The sequence below is a fragment of the Thalassophryne amazonica genome, chromosome 2, assembly GCF_902500255.1.
Source record: "Thalassophryne amazonica chromosome 2, fThaAma1.1, whole genome shotgun sequence".
Lineage (NCBI taxonomy): Eukaryota > Metazoa > Chordata > Actinopteri > Batrachoidiformes > Batrachoididae > Thalassophryne > Thalassophryne amazonica.
In genome coordinates, this window is record NC_047104.1 from 148,287,689 (window position 1) to 148,305,997 (window position 18,309).

Below are 18,309 nucleotides of genomic sequence, written 5' to 3' on the forward strand. Positions count from 1 at the left end.
TATGGACTGTAGATTATGGAATCCCTAAATTCCTTTCAATTGAATGTTGAGAAACATTGTTCTTAAACTGTTGGACTATTATTTCACACAGTTGTTCACAAAGTGGTGATCCTCGCCTCCTCTTTGCTTGTGAATGGCTGAGCCTTTTGGGGATGCTCCATTTATACCCAGTCATGACACTCACATGTTTCCAATTAGATGTTCTTTGAGCATTCATCAAGTTTCCCAGTCTTTTCTTGCCACGTCCCAAATTTTTTGAAATGTGTTGCAGGCATCCATTTCAAAATTAGCAAATATTTGCACAAAAACAATAAAGTTTATCAGTTTGAACATTAAATATCTTGTCTTTGTGGTGTATTCAATTGAATATAGGTTGAAGAGGATTTGCAAATCGTATTCTGTTTTTATTTACATTTCACACAACGTCCCAACTTCATTGGAATTGGGGTTGTAAAAGGATAGGAAGCATAGTACCAAGCTATGTCAGTGTGCTGACCATACGAGATGTAAAATAAATGTCTTAACACAAAACAGATGAATGATAAGAAAAGGCTCTGTGGCCCACAGACTTTTTATTCACCACTGGGTCACAAAGTAGTCCAAGGTTCACATACTTTCCCCACTGAGTGAAGGGAGTGGTGGCAGCTCCTGCAGTTCTCGTCTTTTAAGGGTTAAATGAACTTAATAAATGGCTTTCGACTAATCGACTAATAAAAAAATAGTCAACTAGTTGTTAGGTAGTTGTAGTCGACTATTATAACTATTATAGTCATCCCACCCCTCGAATGCGTTGTCCTTACATGTAAATACAATGAAATTCATTGTATTTAAATGTTCTAACATTCCTTCTTGTGCTTCTCTTTCCTCCAGGTCAGACAGGTCGTTACGTTCTTATCTTGAGGTTGCGAGGAACGGAGAAACAGTTAGTGGCTGACGACTGCCCTCTGAAAATTCTGGCTCAGCTTGGACAACTAGCCACAGAGGTCCAGTTTGTACTCCTGAGAAGGGGCCCCAGCCTCAGTGGTCAAGACAGTTCAGCCAGAGACAGACGTCATCGCAAGCCGAACAAACCAGAGGCTGAACACATCAAACACAGAGGGCCACAGAAGGACCTCACCTACAGTTTGGGTCCCACATCAATTCCCAAGAGGACTACACCAAATGGATCCAAGACATCACTGCTCAGAGCCTCCCAAGAACTGAGGGCATCTCCTCCTTTCATAGACCATCCCAAAGAAGTGGAAACATCTTCAACTTTTGCAGCCAAAGAGGAGGTATTCAGGCAAATCTTACAGCAACAGAGGAAACTTGAAGACCTTGAGATTCACCTTCAGTCTCTTCAGAGGGATATAGAAGTGAGGGAGCGACAGAGCTCCTCTGCTGCAGTTCCTGGACTGATTCCAACTCCTGAGAATGCACTGGAGGAACTGGAGCTAAGGCTAAGGGAGAACGAGGCAGAGCTGAAACACGGAGAGCACTGGGAGCAACAATTAAAGGCAGAGATGGACAGAGAACAAGGTGTGTGGTCAAACTTAGCTGCAGTCTCATATTTCAGCATCACTAAGAATGTCAAATTGTAACTGGAATTTATACCGATGCAGCGCACGTTCACAAACATTAAATGAAAATGAATGGAGACACTTCTTGCTTTGCATTTGGAAAGATTCTTTGCAAGCAACCAAAGAAACAGTTTCCACAAAACATCATTGTTTTACACACCCTGTGTCCTGATTAACAGTCATGCTCAATCATCTATCATATGTTATCTGTGACATCAGTTCTTTTTTTTCTTTTGGCTGCACGCTGTACAAAGGCTCTCTCTGTGCAAAGGTGTGCTCTGTGAGTTTGTGTGTGTGCAGACGTCTCACACAGACATGGAAAAAACATGTCCCATCCCACCGACTTTGTGTTTATTGTATCACATTTTTGTGTTAATCTGCACGCAGAAGAATGTACAGGGTGTAAATGTCATCCAAATCACTTTAGTGCCTCCCTACCTGTTGAAAACCCCTTTTCCACAGGATATGATGAAATATTTACGAATGTATCTATTTGCATGGGATTAATATAAACTGAAGTAATATCTATGCACAGTTTACAGAAGTTACAGTAGTGTTCAGAATAACAGTAGTGCTATGTGACTAAAAAGATTAATCCAGGTTTTGAGTATATTTCTTATTGTTACATGGAAAACAAGGTACCAGTAGATTCAGTAGATTCTCACCAATCCAACAAGACCAAGCATTCATGATATGTACACTCTTAAGGCTATGAAATTGGGCTATTAGTAAAAAAAGTAGAAAAGGGGGCGTTCACAATAATAGTAGCATCTACTATTATGTTCAAACTGCTTTTTTAGCAATCCTGTGAATCACTAAACTAGTATTTAGTTGTATAACCACAGTTTTTCATGATTTCTTCACATCTCAAGGCATTAATTTTGTTGGTTTGGAACCAAGATTTTGCTCGGTTACTAGTGTGCTTGGGGTCATTGTCTTGTGGAAACACCCATTTCAAGGGCATGTCCTCTTCAGCATAAGGCAACATGACCTCTTCAAGTATTTTGACATATCCAAACTGATCCATGATACCTGGTATGCGATATATAGGCCCAACACCATAGTAGGAGAAACATGCCCATATCATGATGCTTGCACCACCATGCTTCACTGTCTTCACTGTGAACTGTGGCTTGAATTCAGAGTTTGGGGGTCATCTCACAAACTGTCGGTGGCCCTTGGACCCAAAAAGAACAATTTTACTCTCATCAGTCCACAAAATATTCCTCCATTTCTCTTTAGGCCAGTTGGATGTGTTCTTTGGCAAATTGTAACCTCTTCTGCACATGTCTTTTATTTAACAGAGGGACTTTGCAGGGGATTCTTGCAAATAAATTAGCTTCACACAGACGTCTTCTAACTGTCACAGCACTTACAGGTAACTCCAGACTGTCTTTGATCATCCTGGAGCTGATCAATGGGTGAGCCTTTGCCATTCTAGTTGTTCTTCTATCCTTTTTGATGGTTGTTTTCTGTTTTCTTCCACGCGTCTCTGTTCTTTTGTCCATTTTAAAGCATTGGAGATCATTGTAGATGAACAGCCTATAATTTTTTGCACCTGCATATAAGTTTTCCCCTCTCCAATCAACTTTTTAATCAAACTACACTGTTCTTCTGAACAATGTCTTGAACGTCCCATTTTCCTCAGGCTTTCAAAAAGAAAAGCATGTTCAACAGGTGCTGGCTTCATCCTTAAATAGGGGACACCTGATTCACACCTGTTTGTTCCACAATATTGACGAACTCACTGACTGAATGCCACACTACTATTATTGTGAACACCCCTTTTTCTACTTTTTTTTACTAATAGCCCATTTTCATAGCCCTAAGAGTGTGCATATCATGAATGCTTGGTCTTGTTGGATTTGTGAGAATCTACTGAATCTACTGGTACCTTGTTTCCCATGTAACAATAAGAAATATACTCAAAACCTGGATTAATCTTTTTAGTCATATAGCACTACTATTATTCTGAACACTACTGTAAAAGTCAACATAATATTTACTGGCACGGGAGCACATAGTCCATAAAATGACTTGAAGCATTTGCATTTGAATGGGAATAAGAATAACTGAGAAATTGCCATTAATTACTTTACTCCACTTCCTCATGTGAAAGTAATCCCTCTGGGTAAGAGCGTCAAAGGTATTGCAAAATATGTATCAACGATCACGGTCACATGTCTTGTGTTACAGTGGGCACTGACAAAGCAAATAAACTAATGTTCACTGGGGAAACCTTTCAGATTAGCTGAATTTATTAACTTGACAGAGCTTCATACAACTTTAGTAAATTCCTTCAGCTGCACTCAGGGTCGCAACAGCAGATCAGAAGTGGATCTGCATGTGGATTCGGCACGTTTAGTTTAGTTTATTAGTTTATTTGAGGGACAGTGTAAAAACATCATTAAGTTCATCAAGACAAAGATGAGTTGTACCAGATTATAGCTGTATAGCTAATTTCCACCCACAGTCCCTGGGTACATCAAATAAATGAACAATAAATAAATTAAAATGAATAAATTAACAATATAATAACACAATATTCTAAAATTCTAAGTTCTAAACAATAAATCAATCAATCAATCAATCAATTTTTTTTTATATAGCGCCAAATCACAACAAACAGTTGCCCCAAGGCGCTTTATATTGTAAGGCAAGGCCATACAATAATGATGTAAAACCCCAACGGTCAAAACGACCCCCTGTGAGCAAGCACTTGGCTACAGTGGGAAGGAAAAACTCCCTTTTAACAGGAAGAAACCTCCAGCAGAACCAGGCTCAGGGAGGGGCAGTCTTCTGCTGGGACTGGTTGGGGCTGAGGGAGAGAACCAGGAAAAAGACATGCTGTGGAGGGGAGCAGAGATCGATCACTAATGATTAAATGCAGAGTGGTGCATACAGAGCAAAAAGAGAAAGAAACAGTGCATCATGGGAACCCCCCAGCAGTCTACGTCTATAGCAGCATAACTAAGGGATGGTTCAGGGTCACCTGATCCAGCCCTAACTATAAGCTTTAGCAAAAAGGAAAGTTTTAAGCCTAATCTTAAAAGTAGAGAGGGTGTCTGTCTCCCTGATCTGAATTGGGAGCTGGTTCCACAGGAGAGGAGCCTGAAAGCTGAAGGCTCTGCCTCCCATTCTACTCTTACAAACCCTAGGAACTACAAGTAAGCCTGCAGTCTGAGAGCGAAGCGCTCTATTGGGGTGATATGGTACTACGAGGTCCCTAAGATAAGATGGGACCTGATTATTCAAAACCTTATAAGTAAGAAGAAGAATTTTAAATTATATTCTAGAATTAACAGGAAGCCAATGAAGAGAGGCCAATATGGGTGAGATATGCTCTCTCCTTCTAGTCCCCGTCAGCACTCTAGCTGCAGCATTTTGAATTAACTGAAGGCTTTTTAGGGAACTTTTAGGACAACCTGATAATAATGAATTACAATAGTCCAGCCTAGAGGAAATAAATGCATGAATTAGTTTTTCAGCATCACTCTGAGACAAGACCTTTCTGATTTTAGAGATATTGCGTAAATGCAAAAAAGCAGTCCTACATATTTGTTTAATATGCGCTTTGAATGACATATCCTGATCAAAAATGACTCCAAGATTTCTCACAGTATTACTAGAGGTCAGGGTAATGCCATCCAGAGTAAGGATCTGGTTAGACACCATGTTTCTAAGATTTGTGGGGCCAAGAACAATAACTTCAGTTTTATCTGAGTTTAAAAGCAGGAAATTAGAGGTCATCCATGTCTTTATGTCTGTAAGACAATCCTGCAGTTTAGCTAATTGGTGTGTGTCCTCTGGCTTCATGGATAGATAAAGCTGGGTATCATCTGCGTAACAATGAAAATTTAAGCAATACCGTCTAATAATACTGCCTAAGGGAAGCATATATAAAGTGAATAAAATTGGTCCTAGCACAGAACCTTGTGGAACTCCATAATTAACTTTAGTCTGTGAAGAAGATTCCCCATTTACATGAACAAATTGTAATCTATTAGACAAATATGATTCAAACCACCGCAGCGCAGTGCCTTTAATACCTATGGCATGCTCTAATCTCTGTAATAAATTTTATGGTCAACAGTATCAAAAGCAGCACTGAGGTCTAACAGAACAAGCACAGAGATGAGTCCACTGTCCGAGGCCATAAGAAGATCATTTGTAACCTTCACTAATGCTGTTTCTGTACTATGATGAATTCTAAAACCTGACTGAAACTCTTCAAATAGACCATTCCTCTGCAGATGATCAGTTAGCTGTTTTACAACTACCCTTTCAAGAATCTTTGAGAGAAAAGGAAGGTTGGAGATTGGCCTATAATTAGCTAAGATAGCTGGGTCAAGTGATGGCTTTTTAAGTAATGGTTTAATTACTGCCACCTTAAAAGCCTGTGGTACATAGCCAACTAACAAAGATAGATTGATCATATTTAAGATCGAAGCATTAAATAATGGTAGGGCTTCCTTGAGCAGCCTGGTAGGAATGGGGTCTAATAAACATGTTGATGGTTTGGATGAAGTAACTAATGAAAATAACTCAGACAGAACAATCGGAGAGAAAGAGTCTAACCAAATACCGGCATCACTGAAAGCAGCCAAAGATAACGATACGTCTTTGGGATGGTTATGAGTAATTTTTTCTCTAATAGTTAAAATTTTGTTAGCAAAGAAAGTCATGAACTCATTACTAGTTAAAGATAATGGATAATAAATCCCACAATAAATCACTTTCACAGGCACCATATCACCATATCACAATCAGACACAATCCATGCCCTGTAGAGACTGTACTATTGCATATCTAAATCACAATAAATAAATAAATAAATAGACTGGAACATGGAAATGGAAACATGGAAATAACATTAATCAGTTTCTTTCACAGAATAAGGAGAAAAAAACAGACTCAGAGTCAATGCTGGCAGGTCTGACCATTCAACAGCCACTTTTTTTAATGCACTGGTAAAAATAAAATAATTTTTGCTTTTTGGTCCAGTAGGAAGATTGTTCCATTCTTTAATCGCTCTATATGAAAAACCTGTCTGTGCAAAAGTTGTTTTACTTTTTGGAACAGTACTCTGCCCCCTGGTGACAGAGTTTGATGTTGGATGCCCTTTCTGACGTTGCCCTGCCACATTACATGGAAAATGCATAGGGGTTGCATTGAACCAGGAACCTTCCACACTAACTGCTTGGCCACCACCCTAACCTCAAAGTGTTAATTTAAAAGCAAATTTCAAGATCATGACTCCATCTATCTATCTGTCATGTTCTCCTCAGCAAATTTGTGAACTTTTGTTGGGTTTTTACTCTGAATTCCACAGATATGCACAGCCGTCTAGACCGGATATCGTCATCGTTGGATCGTTGTAATCGCCAGTTTGAGGAACACCAGGATCGTTTAGAACATTTAGAAGAGGTCAGAAGTCAGAACTCTCCGTCAAGCCCTCAGCAGCCAGATGAGGCCTTGAATTCTCTGAAACAGGAGCTTCACTATCGCCTGCAGCAGGGACAGGACCTGGATGTGGCGTTATTACTCACCCACACAGAGCTGCAAGTTGCTGATGAAAAGCTAAAGGTACAACTCCTCAGTCATCTAATATTATGCTTCAAAGTCTCAAGATGCTTGTGTGTAGTTACAGCTGCAGGTTCTGTTTGAGAATGAAGATCATTATTCATGGGGAGTGGCATCTACACATCTGTGTCCTGGCTGCCTGCTTCTGGGGTTCACTTTGACTCTGTTCCTGCACTGAAATCATAACAGGTTGGGCCGGATGCAAAAGGCTGAACCAGACTAGAAAAAATACTCACATACCCATAAAAGAAGTGGACTCATATTTGTATTTGTTTTAGTATTTTCATTTGCATCATGGGTTTTGGTTATTGCTTGTGTCCTGTGGTTTTATTTATGTCACGTTACCACCTTCCTCCTCAGCTTTGCACTGTGCAGAATGCCACTGGTTTGCAAAGAAAAGTGCAGAATTAAGAGAGCAGGCACTATCAAAAAAAAGAAAAATGTAGAGTTTACAGCCTCATGGATGATTGCTGTGCTTGGGGAAGACCTAGGAGTGCCATGGCAAGGAGCAGGGTTGCTCGTAGGCTAGGGATCAGTGGCTCCATTTGGGCATGAAGCTGAAGATGTCAATGAAAAACTCCACACTAAGTCAATAATCAGCAGTCTGCTTCTTCCTTGTATGCGGACAACCAGCTGTCTAACTGCTTCAACATTCTGTATAAAGAGGATTTCCATTTGCTTATGAGGGTCTCGCCACAGCTTGCCTCACCAATCCAGATATGTATGACCCTCTCTTTTGAACACTAAACTGGCATAGCCACAGTCTTCCATCCATGCAATTCAATTTCAATTCAATTTCAATTTATTTTCATTTATGTAGCACCAAATCCAAACAGAGTTGCCTCAAGGCGCTTCACACAAGTAAGGTCTCACCTTACTAACCCCCAGAGCAGCAGTGGTAAGGAAAAACTCCCTCTGAGGAAGAAACCTCAAGCAGACCAGACTCAAAGGGGTGAGCCTCTGTTTGAGCCATGCTACAGACACAATTCACAAAAGAAATATACAGGAAATGCTGTTGATGCACAGGACAGGATGGTCTCCAGCACAAAAACCACCCCCATCTCTGGATGGATCTGCATCTTAAAGAGAAAGAAAAAACAGAATCAGGCATCAGAAAGACAAGAAATACAGTATAATTTGTCAGCATTAAACAAGAAGAAAAACAGGAAATACTAAGGTGATCGCCGGCCACTAGCCCTAAACTTCACTAAAAGACCCAAAATTTAGGTAAAGTCGAGGCCGCGGCACGCTCTGTTTCCTAATAAAATGAATTAAAAGAGTAAACGCGTAGAACTATACTATGCCAGTATGCTAGCCATACGAAAGGGAAAATAAGTGCGTCTTAAGTCTGGACTTGAAAGTCTCCACAGAGTCTGTTTTATTGATGCAGGGAGATCATTCCACAGAACAGGGGCACGATAAGAGAAAGCTCTGTGACCCACAGACTTCTTATTCACCCTAGGGACACGATCCAGTCCTGCACCCTGAGAATGCAAAGCCCAGGCCGGTACGTAAGGTTTAATTAAGTCTGCTACGTAGGGCGGTGCCAGTCCATGAATAACTTTATAGGCTAGTAGCAGAACCTTAAAATCTGATCTCACTGGGACAGGAAGCCAGTGAAGAGATGCCAAAATGGGTGTAATGTGGTCGAACTTTCAAAAGTCAAAAGTCTGGCTGCAGCATTTTGAACCAATTGGAGACCCCTAATGCTGGACTACGGTAAACCAGAAAATAGAACATTGCAGTAGTCCAATCTAGAAGAGATAAACACATTGATCAGGGTCTCAGCATCAGTCACAGACAGGGTGGGATGAATCTTCGCTATATTTTGCAGGTGGAAGAAAGCAGTCCTCATAATATTTCTAATGTGGAGGTCAAAGGTCAAATGTCAGTGTGATGTATGACACACGAGCCTTGGCTAAGCGTTAACTGGTCAAATTGATGCTGATGTCTCACTGGACCAAGAATCATCATTTCAGTCTTATCAGAGTTTAAAAATAGGAAGTTTCTAGACATCCAACTTCTCACTGATGCAAGGCAATCTTCTAAGGATTTTATGTGGATGAGATTACCAGCGGTTATCGGCATGTATAACTGAGTATCATCAGCATAGCAGTGAAAGGTAACCCCAAAATCCATGGTGCTCCTTTGACAGCTGCAGAAAGAGACTGCCGAGTTTGGCAGTGGCTGATGGAGTACCCTACTTTTTGCGGACTTGGATGTGGAGCCCACATCCCATAGAAGAGATCCACCATTCGCTCTGAATGTTGGCAACTCCACTGAAAACTTGTTTGCTCAAAGCAAGTTCATGTTCAGAGCCTCCCTGTCTGTCGATTACTGCTGATGTGATTAGGTATCTATATCAGATTCTGGCATATAAACCTGTTTGGACAGCACATTTACCTATTAAGTAGGAAGAAAACAGTCACTGTAATACAAATAATCCCTCACTCACCGAGAGAATTTGGGATGTTTGTGTTCAAACTGATTTTAAACTGATTGCACTCTCTTGATCACTCATTATTTCAATCCTGTTGCTTTATTTCTGTTTATTTTTGAAAAGCCCTGGGAAGGGTCTTTAAATGGTTGTGCTATTTGATATGAAAGTTTAGTTTCTCATTAAGCATCCAGAAAGATCTGAGATGTCAAGTCCCTGTTGGAAAGGGTTGTCTGATGGCAAAGTAAAGCTGTGAAAATGTTGTAAAAATTGTAATATATTGTATTACACTAAAACTGATACTGATATCTGAAAGCAAAATTATTGTCAAAGGAGTCTAGAGTGATATAACAACTTCAGCGTACTCAATTCAAACCCAATATCAAACACTTAAATGAATAAATAAATAAACAAAGAATAATATTTCAAACTAAAAAAAAACACTTATTTACTATGCTATGCATTCATAAAAAATTGCAAACAAGTAAAATGAAAATGTACAGTGTGTAACTTACTTTGCCCATTACTTCTCTGGCATTGGGAGTTGGGAGTATATTGATAACAATATTGCTCAATTTTTGGGGAAGTATGTCTAAAAGGCTGCCTGAACGTCAAAGACTTTAGAGTAAGAAGAATGTGCTCAGATATTTACTTCAGTAAAAGTCAAAACATTTTGAATGCACGGCTCAAAGGGTGTAAGCCATAAACAAACTGGCAGCAAGCCTTTCAGGACTATAGTCTTCCTACACAAAGCTGTCAACGCAGAAGGTCTCCTGTCTTTCAACAGTTAAGGCCCTGACGGAGACCTCTGTCAAGCACTGACTGGCTCTGGTGGTAGATACAAATGCTGGCTGTGGAGCTGTGGAGCCATGGTTTTAGACCTTATCCTTCATTGAGGATAGAGTCCTGAGAAGATGTCTCTTTCAAGTGGACTGTCACCCCGTTACTGTAGCACTCCAGCCTATTTCTTTAAATGTTCATCCTTTTTGAATCTATAAGTTGATTTGTTGTTTCCTCTCCAGGACCAGTGGGATGTGATTGAAGAGCTGAAGAAGGAGCTGAGGCAGTGTAACCTGCAGCAGTTTATCCAGCAGAAAAGCAACACTCCACTGACAGACCAGACAAATTCCATGCCCATCACTGACGTTTACATCCACAACACAGGCATCATGGATTAGGAAAATAGTGGAGACTCTGATCAACTGTGAGAATGCAGCCGTCCAGCTCCAGTCACCCCAAAAATTAGCATTTGAGCAGACTGGAGAGACTATAGCAGGCGGCCATTGAGCACATACTCTCTGCACATATGTAGCACCACTATGCCAGTGGGTGGCGCTACTCCGTGTACATCATTCAGGAAGAAAAAACAGAAGAAATGGAGATCGAAATTCAGATATATACAGGTTTTCTGTAGAGACCCAGAACAACTGATATAAAAAGCATATCTGGGCATCGATGTTGGCAGGAGCGGGGGCAATGAACTCATTAATGCATAAAGGGGTGGAGCGTGAATGACTCCATGTGTGAAGAAAGAAGCCTGAACACGTCCATCTCTGAGTCTGAACCACCTAAACTAACACCTTAACCTCCATTCGGGTGTTTGAGTCATATTTTTGGGGACCACGCGGTGGTTCTCCTAACAATTTGCTTTGGTGTAGACAGTAAAGGTTATGAGCCACTGATTTTCTCACTAATCGTGCATGAAAGAGAAACGGATAATCCTACTGGCAGTGCTAACACGTTAGCAAACAAGATTAAATAACACAAGAGTTTCGCTTGGCGCGAATACTTCAGAAGGCCCGTTTTAGATGATCCATTAGGCAGAGAAGAGAACACTGGACAAACTGCTGGACATTATGGATGATGCCAGTCACCGTCTTCACACCGTCATCAGCAACCAGAGGAGCCTCTTCAGACACAGACTGCTCCTTCCCAAATGCAGGACCAGCAGACTGAAAAACGCCTTTGTCCTTCAGACCATCAGACTGTACAACTCCTCACTCAGGGTTAGGGATGGGTATTGATAAGATTTTATCGATATCGATACCATTATCAATTCTGCTTATCGATCCGATACCTTATCGATACCTCTTGTGAATTTTCTTTGTACTAAAAGTAGGCTTTACAGGTTTTCTATGTCAGCAACATTTTATTGAGTCTTAAAGTAAGTAACTATGAAATCAGTCACTGGATCCTTAAACTCTGGACATAATAAACTCCACATGGTGGATCCTTGATCTCCGGACATAAATAAACATAAAAAAAAAATCTGCAGTTTTTGTCAAAAGCATTTCCTTTCAGACATTATTAGCATGAATGTCTTTCCATGTTTGTGAGCTGAGCTCTTACAGCTCGCAGTGCTGCACGTCAGTATGAGTGCAATTCATAAAGAGCGCAGGACGTCTCATTTTGGGAGGAAAAAACATTTTAGTCGATTGTAGTTTATTGTCTGTATTACAATGTTGGAAAGAGGTGTCATTTTATTTATAGCACCGATTTGCTTTGAAGTTATTAATTCCGCGCAGACTCTAATTTTACTCAGCAGAGAGCAGCGCAACGTTTGGAGCTGTGGAACGGAGGACAATTCTCATTTCTTGACTGTAACAAGACAAGAGTCCCAGTACATTAATCCGCACAAAAGTGACTCACGATCGGCAGATTTTAATGGTTTTGAGAGGGTTAAGAAGTGGACTTGTGGCTTCTGAAGAGCGGCGAAGCAATGAACCAAGGAAGCAGCGGTTTGAATCACTGCTTCATTGGTTCAACCTTCAAAGTGGAGTCGTCCTGCAGAAGCGGTTGATTACAGACCCGCTGCAGGGTCTGTTATCAACATAGAGAAATGATCATCTTCCTGACAAACACCCTCAAAAACAACGGCCGCTCTGAAGGACCGATAAGCAATCGATAAGCAAAAAGGCTATTGATGTCTTGGATCGAATCATTTCTTAATGATACCCGAAAAGAACCAGTTCTGGAAACCCAAACCTACTCAGGGGGAGGAGGAGTAACAGGAAGACAGGACAGGAAGCAGAGAAACAGTAGTAGCCAGTCGTTCTTGTATTTATATTTGTATTTACTTTTTGCAGATTGTTTCTTACTTCTGCTTTTGATACTCTGTGTGCTTCTTACCCTGTGTGCTCCTGTTCAATGCTGCTGGCACCTCAATTTCCCTGAGGGAGTCTTCCTAAGGGATTAATAAAGATCTACCTAATTTAATGTAGTTTAATCTCAACTAAACCCACAATTATACAGCACTTTATGGCTTAAAACATCTTAATCAAAGAAGTTAGAACCCCCCCCCCCCCCCCACACACACACACACACCGTACAGTTGTTATGGAGGAGCAAACTATCTATAGGGACGAAAACTTTTTTTTTTTCTTTTCGTGCCAGGCTGTCAATATGTTTATTTATGCTCTAACGTTGGACATTTTAACATGGACTCCTATGTGAATGTGCTCTGTTTTGGAGCCAGCTTCATGTGGGCAGTCAAGGAACTGGAATATTTTTCACTTTCGGTATGGCCTCATCTGAAGCCATCAAAGTTTACTTCTTGGCAAAAACAGCTCTACCTGCCTTAAAAAAAAAAAAAAAAAATTAAACAGAAGTACCCTATTTTTTTCTTTTCACCACACTGTAAATCTTGGCAAGTTGACTTTATTTGAAAAAAAAAATGTAGAAAACCAATTGCCTGCAAAAAACAAAAAACAACAAACAAACAAACAAAAAAAAACATAACTAGGAATAAGTACAATTGTCATTTAGAATAATCTTAAATGAAGAAAAAAAAAAGTACTTGGCTAACCTCCATTTGGTTGGCAAGTCAAATCACCTTGTCAGGTTTTACAGTGTAGTGTTTGAAAGAAGGTTAAATGTTGACTGTTTTTGTAGACTGATTTTGTCAATCTGATTTTAAATAGTATCTTTCATCATCTTATGCAATGTGCAGATTAGTGCAAATAAAACACTTTGGAGCCTAACTTTCATATATATATATATATATATATATATATATATATATATATATATATATATATATATATATATATATATATATGAAATCACAACCGCAGGTGGTTTGTAAAGAACTGCATAATTATACGCAGATGACATGTATCAGTTAAATACTGCTAACAAAAGTGTTCTACCAGTGAATGCAATGTTATTTATAAAAGTATGTATAATGTTCTTAAAGCATCAGATTTTATTTCAATAGCAACGGTTAAATGAAGTCATTTAAAAACGTTATAGTATTTTTCAAATGCTGTTCTTGCCTTCCTTGTATCTGATAACTGCTTACAGCAAGAGTTCATTTAAATTCATACTTGGCAAAGTACAGAAAATGTCAAGTATATTTATTGTATTCTTCTATGCAAATCTTGTATATATTGAATTACATTTTTGTTCAGAAAAGAAATGCAAAGAATGTAAAATCTCAGACAGAAATATTTTTGCAAAGCACCTCGAAATAAAGACAATAAGAAACCCTCCTGTGCTGCTGGTAATTATACCACAGTGTTCAATTAGCTCAGTATTGCCTTCATTATTTTGGTACATAATTAAGAGATATTCACTGAAGATGATTTTTGTCTTCTTATGTATGTATGTGTGTGTATCTTTAGCCTGGGGAGAAGAGCTCAATAAGAAAACCAAGTTCTAATCCTTAGTCTACTCACGTGGACCACTAGCCTAGGAAAATACATACAGGTCTATAGGTGGTGAGGTCCATACCATTATCTGGATCTGAACCAAAGTACTCATGATGTGTGCATCAACACGTAACAGATGCAGGTACAGTAGTGTTCAGAATAACAGCAGTGCTATGTGACTAAAAAGATTAATCCAGGTCTTGAGTATATTTCTTCTTGTTACATGGGAAACAAGGTACCAGTAGATTCAGTAGATTCTCACAAATCCAACAAGACCAAGCATTCATGATATGCACACTCTTAAGGCTATGAAATTGGGCTGTTAGTAAAAAAAAAAAGTAGAAAAGGGGGTGTTCACAATAATAGTAGCATCTGCTGTTGATGCTACAAACTCAAAACTATTATGTTCAAACTGCTTTTTAGCAATCCTGTGAATCACTAAACTAGTATTTAGTTGTATAACCACAGTTTTTCATGATTCTTCACATGTGCGAGGCATTAATTTTGTTGGTTTGGAACCTGGTATGTGATATATAGGCTCACACCATAGAAGGAGAAACATGCCCATATCATGATGCTTGCACCACCATGCTTCACTGTCTTCACTGTGGCTTGAATTCAGAGTTTGGGGGTCGTCTCACAAACTGTCGGTGGCCCTTGGACCCAAAAAGAACAATTTTACTCTAATCAGTCCACAAAATATTCCTCCATTTCTCTTTAGGCCAGTTGATGTGTTCTTTGGCAAATTGTAACCTCTTCTGCACATGTCTATTATTTAACAGAGGGACTTTGCGGGGGATTCTTGCAAATAAATTAGCTTCACACAGGCGTCTTCTAACTGTCACAGCACTTACAGGTAACTCCAGACTGTCTTTGATCATCCTGGAGCTGATCAGTGGGTGAGCCTTTGCCATTCTGGTTATTCTTCTATCCATTTTGATGGTTGTTTTCCGTTTTCTTCCACGCGTCTCTGCTTTTTTGTCCATTTTAAAGCATTGGAGATCATTGTAGATGAACAGCCTATAATTTTTTGCACTTGCATATAAGTTTTCCCCTCTCCAATCAACTTTTTAATCAAACTACGCTGTTCTTCTGAACAATGTCTTGAACGTCCCATTTCCTCAGGCTTTCAAAGAGAAAAGCATGTTCAACAGGTGCTGGCTTCATCCTTAAATAGGGGACACCTGATTCACACCTGTTTGTTCCACAAAACTGACAAACTCACTGACTGAATGCCACACTATTATTATTGTGAACACCCCCTTTTCTACTTCTTTTTCTACTTTTTTACTAATAGCCAAATTTCATAGCCTTAAGAGTGTGCATGCTTGGTCTTGGATTTGTGAGAATCTACTGAATCTACTGGTACCTTGTTTCCCTTCTAACAATAAGAAATATACTCAAAACCTGGATTAATCTTTTTAGTCACATAGCACTACTATTATTCTGAACACTACTGCACATGCATATGAAATTATGAAAACAAAGAGGTTTGTTGACACCACCATCCTAAGTTCCCTGCACACCTGGTACACCACACTCCAGACCAACTGGTGATTTATCATGTGATGCACATTGCTTTTTTAGTTAATATTTGTTATTTTTATATATATCGATGACTTCACCCAGACATCCAGCCCCCCATGCCATAAAGCTTTTGCTCATTATAGCAATGTAATTTCTTATATTTGAAAATAACTTCTGTATGTGTTCACATTATGGTGTTATAGCTCTGTATTTATGGCATTTTATGTGAAACATTAAATGAAAAGATGTCTTTGCATAAACTACATTTCACCAACCAGTGAAATATGAACTTGGAAAAATATCACAATAATCTGTATCACCTCTACCTAAAGCTTCAGCTGAACAAATCACCTATTTAAATAATATACTTGGACTTCATTGACATAAATAGTTAAGAAAGTAAGAATATATATCCATAGTAAAAATGACAAACACTACCCAGGATATGATAAAAAAAAAAATCTTTAATGTTTCACCCTGTTAAGAAACACAGAATGTGTCTTAGTTTGTAAAACCAAGATGTAACTAATGACCAATCACACCTCGCTTTCACCATATCTAAAGCAAATCTAAGAACAGTGCATCAGAAATTGAACATTACCTATAAAGATGCATATCATTCAGCAGATATAATGTCAGTTTCTCAGCAGGCATTTTTAACAATATTGTCCTGTGGCCTGTACAGAATTATTGATAAAGTTACTTACAGAACATGGCTCAAACAGAAATGTTTGTGTGGAGAGAGAAAACTGTCATCAGCATACAGTATGTGATGAAATCCAAAGTTGTGACAGCTGAGTAGGTCACCACAAAAGCCAATAGTTATACAGTTTTCAAAATAATTCTTATAAATTCGATTCTGCATTAACATGCCACATTTTAAAACCTATACTATCAAGAATAAAAAATGCAACGTTTACAGTTATTGCTCAACATTCAGTTATGGCTAAAGTTGCTTTCATGATTTGCCACAAATGTAATTTCTCTTGTGCTTCTGGTTTGAGATTGAATGCGAGATAATCAATATATATATATACGAGGTCTGTTAGAAAAGTATCAGACCTTTTTATTTTTTTCAAAAAACATATGGATTGAATCACGTGTGATTGCATCAGCCAAGCTTGAACCTTCGTGCACATGCATGAGTTTTTTCATGCCTGTTGGTTGCGTCATTCGCCTGTGAGCAGGCTTTGTGTGAGCAGTGGTCCACCCCCTCTCGTCGGATTTTTATTGCGAATAAATGTCAACGATTTGGAGCTTTGCTGCATCAATTTTTCCAGAAACTGTGAGAGACCTCCAGGTGGTAACCATTCGGAAAATTCAAATGGCTTTTTTTTGTGAATTTTTTCACGCCTGTCGGTTGCGTCATTTGCTTGTAAGCAGCCTTTGTGTGAGGATGGGTGGAGTCTCTCGTCGTTTTTTTCTTTGCAAGGAAAATGGCGGAACAACTGGAGCAGTGCGACTGCATCAAATTTTGCCAGAAACTGGGCGACAGCCAGGTGGAAACCATTCGGATTATTCAGACAGCTTTCGGTGGCTTTTCATTCGTGTGACTCTCTGAGAAATTGTGGACGAGGTGAGCATGTCACAACATGTCCTGTGAGACTTCAACATGGAGGTGCTTTTGCTGCGCCATCAGCTTCGTGCCGATGAATTTCGCTGCAACTCTTTTCATGGCAAAATCTTCTGTCACAATGGAATGTGCCGAGAAGAGTGAGGAAAGCCACCAAGACACCCAGACAAGCCAGAAGAAGTTACGGGCTTCTGTGGCTGTGATTGGAGAAATTGTGCATAGTGCATGCTTTGCATTTTGTATCCCCAGTTATACAGCTTCATAATGAACTGGTACAGACAAGGGTTTTCTTTCACCAAAACATTAAATCTAGGCTTGCATCTCAGATGTACCTTCTGGCAAATTGTAGCTGAACTTTCAGGTCTTATTTTTAGCAAAACCCTCCTCTGCACCACTTCATCATGAAGCTGTATAACTGGGGATACAAAATGCAAAAAATTGCACGATGCACAATTTCTCCAATCACAACCACAAAAGCCTGTACTACTGCCATAAACAATTTAAAATGCGTGAAATACCAAGGGGCTCAATACTTTTGCAAGGCACTATATATATATATATATAGAGAGAGAGAGAGAGAGAGAGAGAGAGAGAGAGAGAGGAGAGAGAGAGAGAGAGAGAGAGAGAGAGAGAGAGAGAGAGAGAGGAGAGACAGAGAGAGAGAGAGAGATGCATTAGCTTGTGTGGTTTTGCCTAATGAAATTGATATTTTGTTGTATTGTGCATTATTTATCATTCATAGTTGAGGCTATTCTACCTTTTACTGCTGGTTGAAAACTTTCCATAGTATACTCCAAATACATGATGAGTGGTCTTGAAATCTGATCCAGATTTTAAATAGGTCAAAAGAAACAGCCATTGACTGTGGCTGCCAGGTTTCCACCACACAAATCTAATGATTCTACTGTCAGCATTCAAACAAGACTTAAAGATGTCATAGTTTGCAATTATAACACCTAATATATACTTGTCATTTGATTG

General features: G+C 39.4%; 1 protein-coding gene across 1 annotated transcript in view; it reads left to right on the forward strand.

Moving 5' to 3' along the window:
- The window catches only part of LOC117500588 (ras association domain-containing protein 7-like), a 28,270-nt gene extending 16,600 nt beyond the window's left edge, over positions 1-11,670 (forward strand). The window contains exons 4-6 of the mRNA XM_034159321.1: positions 871-1,518; positions 6,892-7,145; positions 10,602-11,670. Coding sequence (XP_034015212.1) covers positions 871-1,518; positions 6,892-7,145; positions 10,602-10,757 — 1,058 coding nt within the window. The 3' untranslated portion in view covers positions 10,758-11,670. The remainder of the gene's footprint in view (positions 1-870; positions 1,519-6,891; positions 7,146-10,601) is intronic.
- The last annotated feature ends 6,639 nt before the right edge of the window (positions 11,671-18,309 follow it).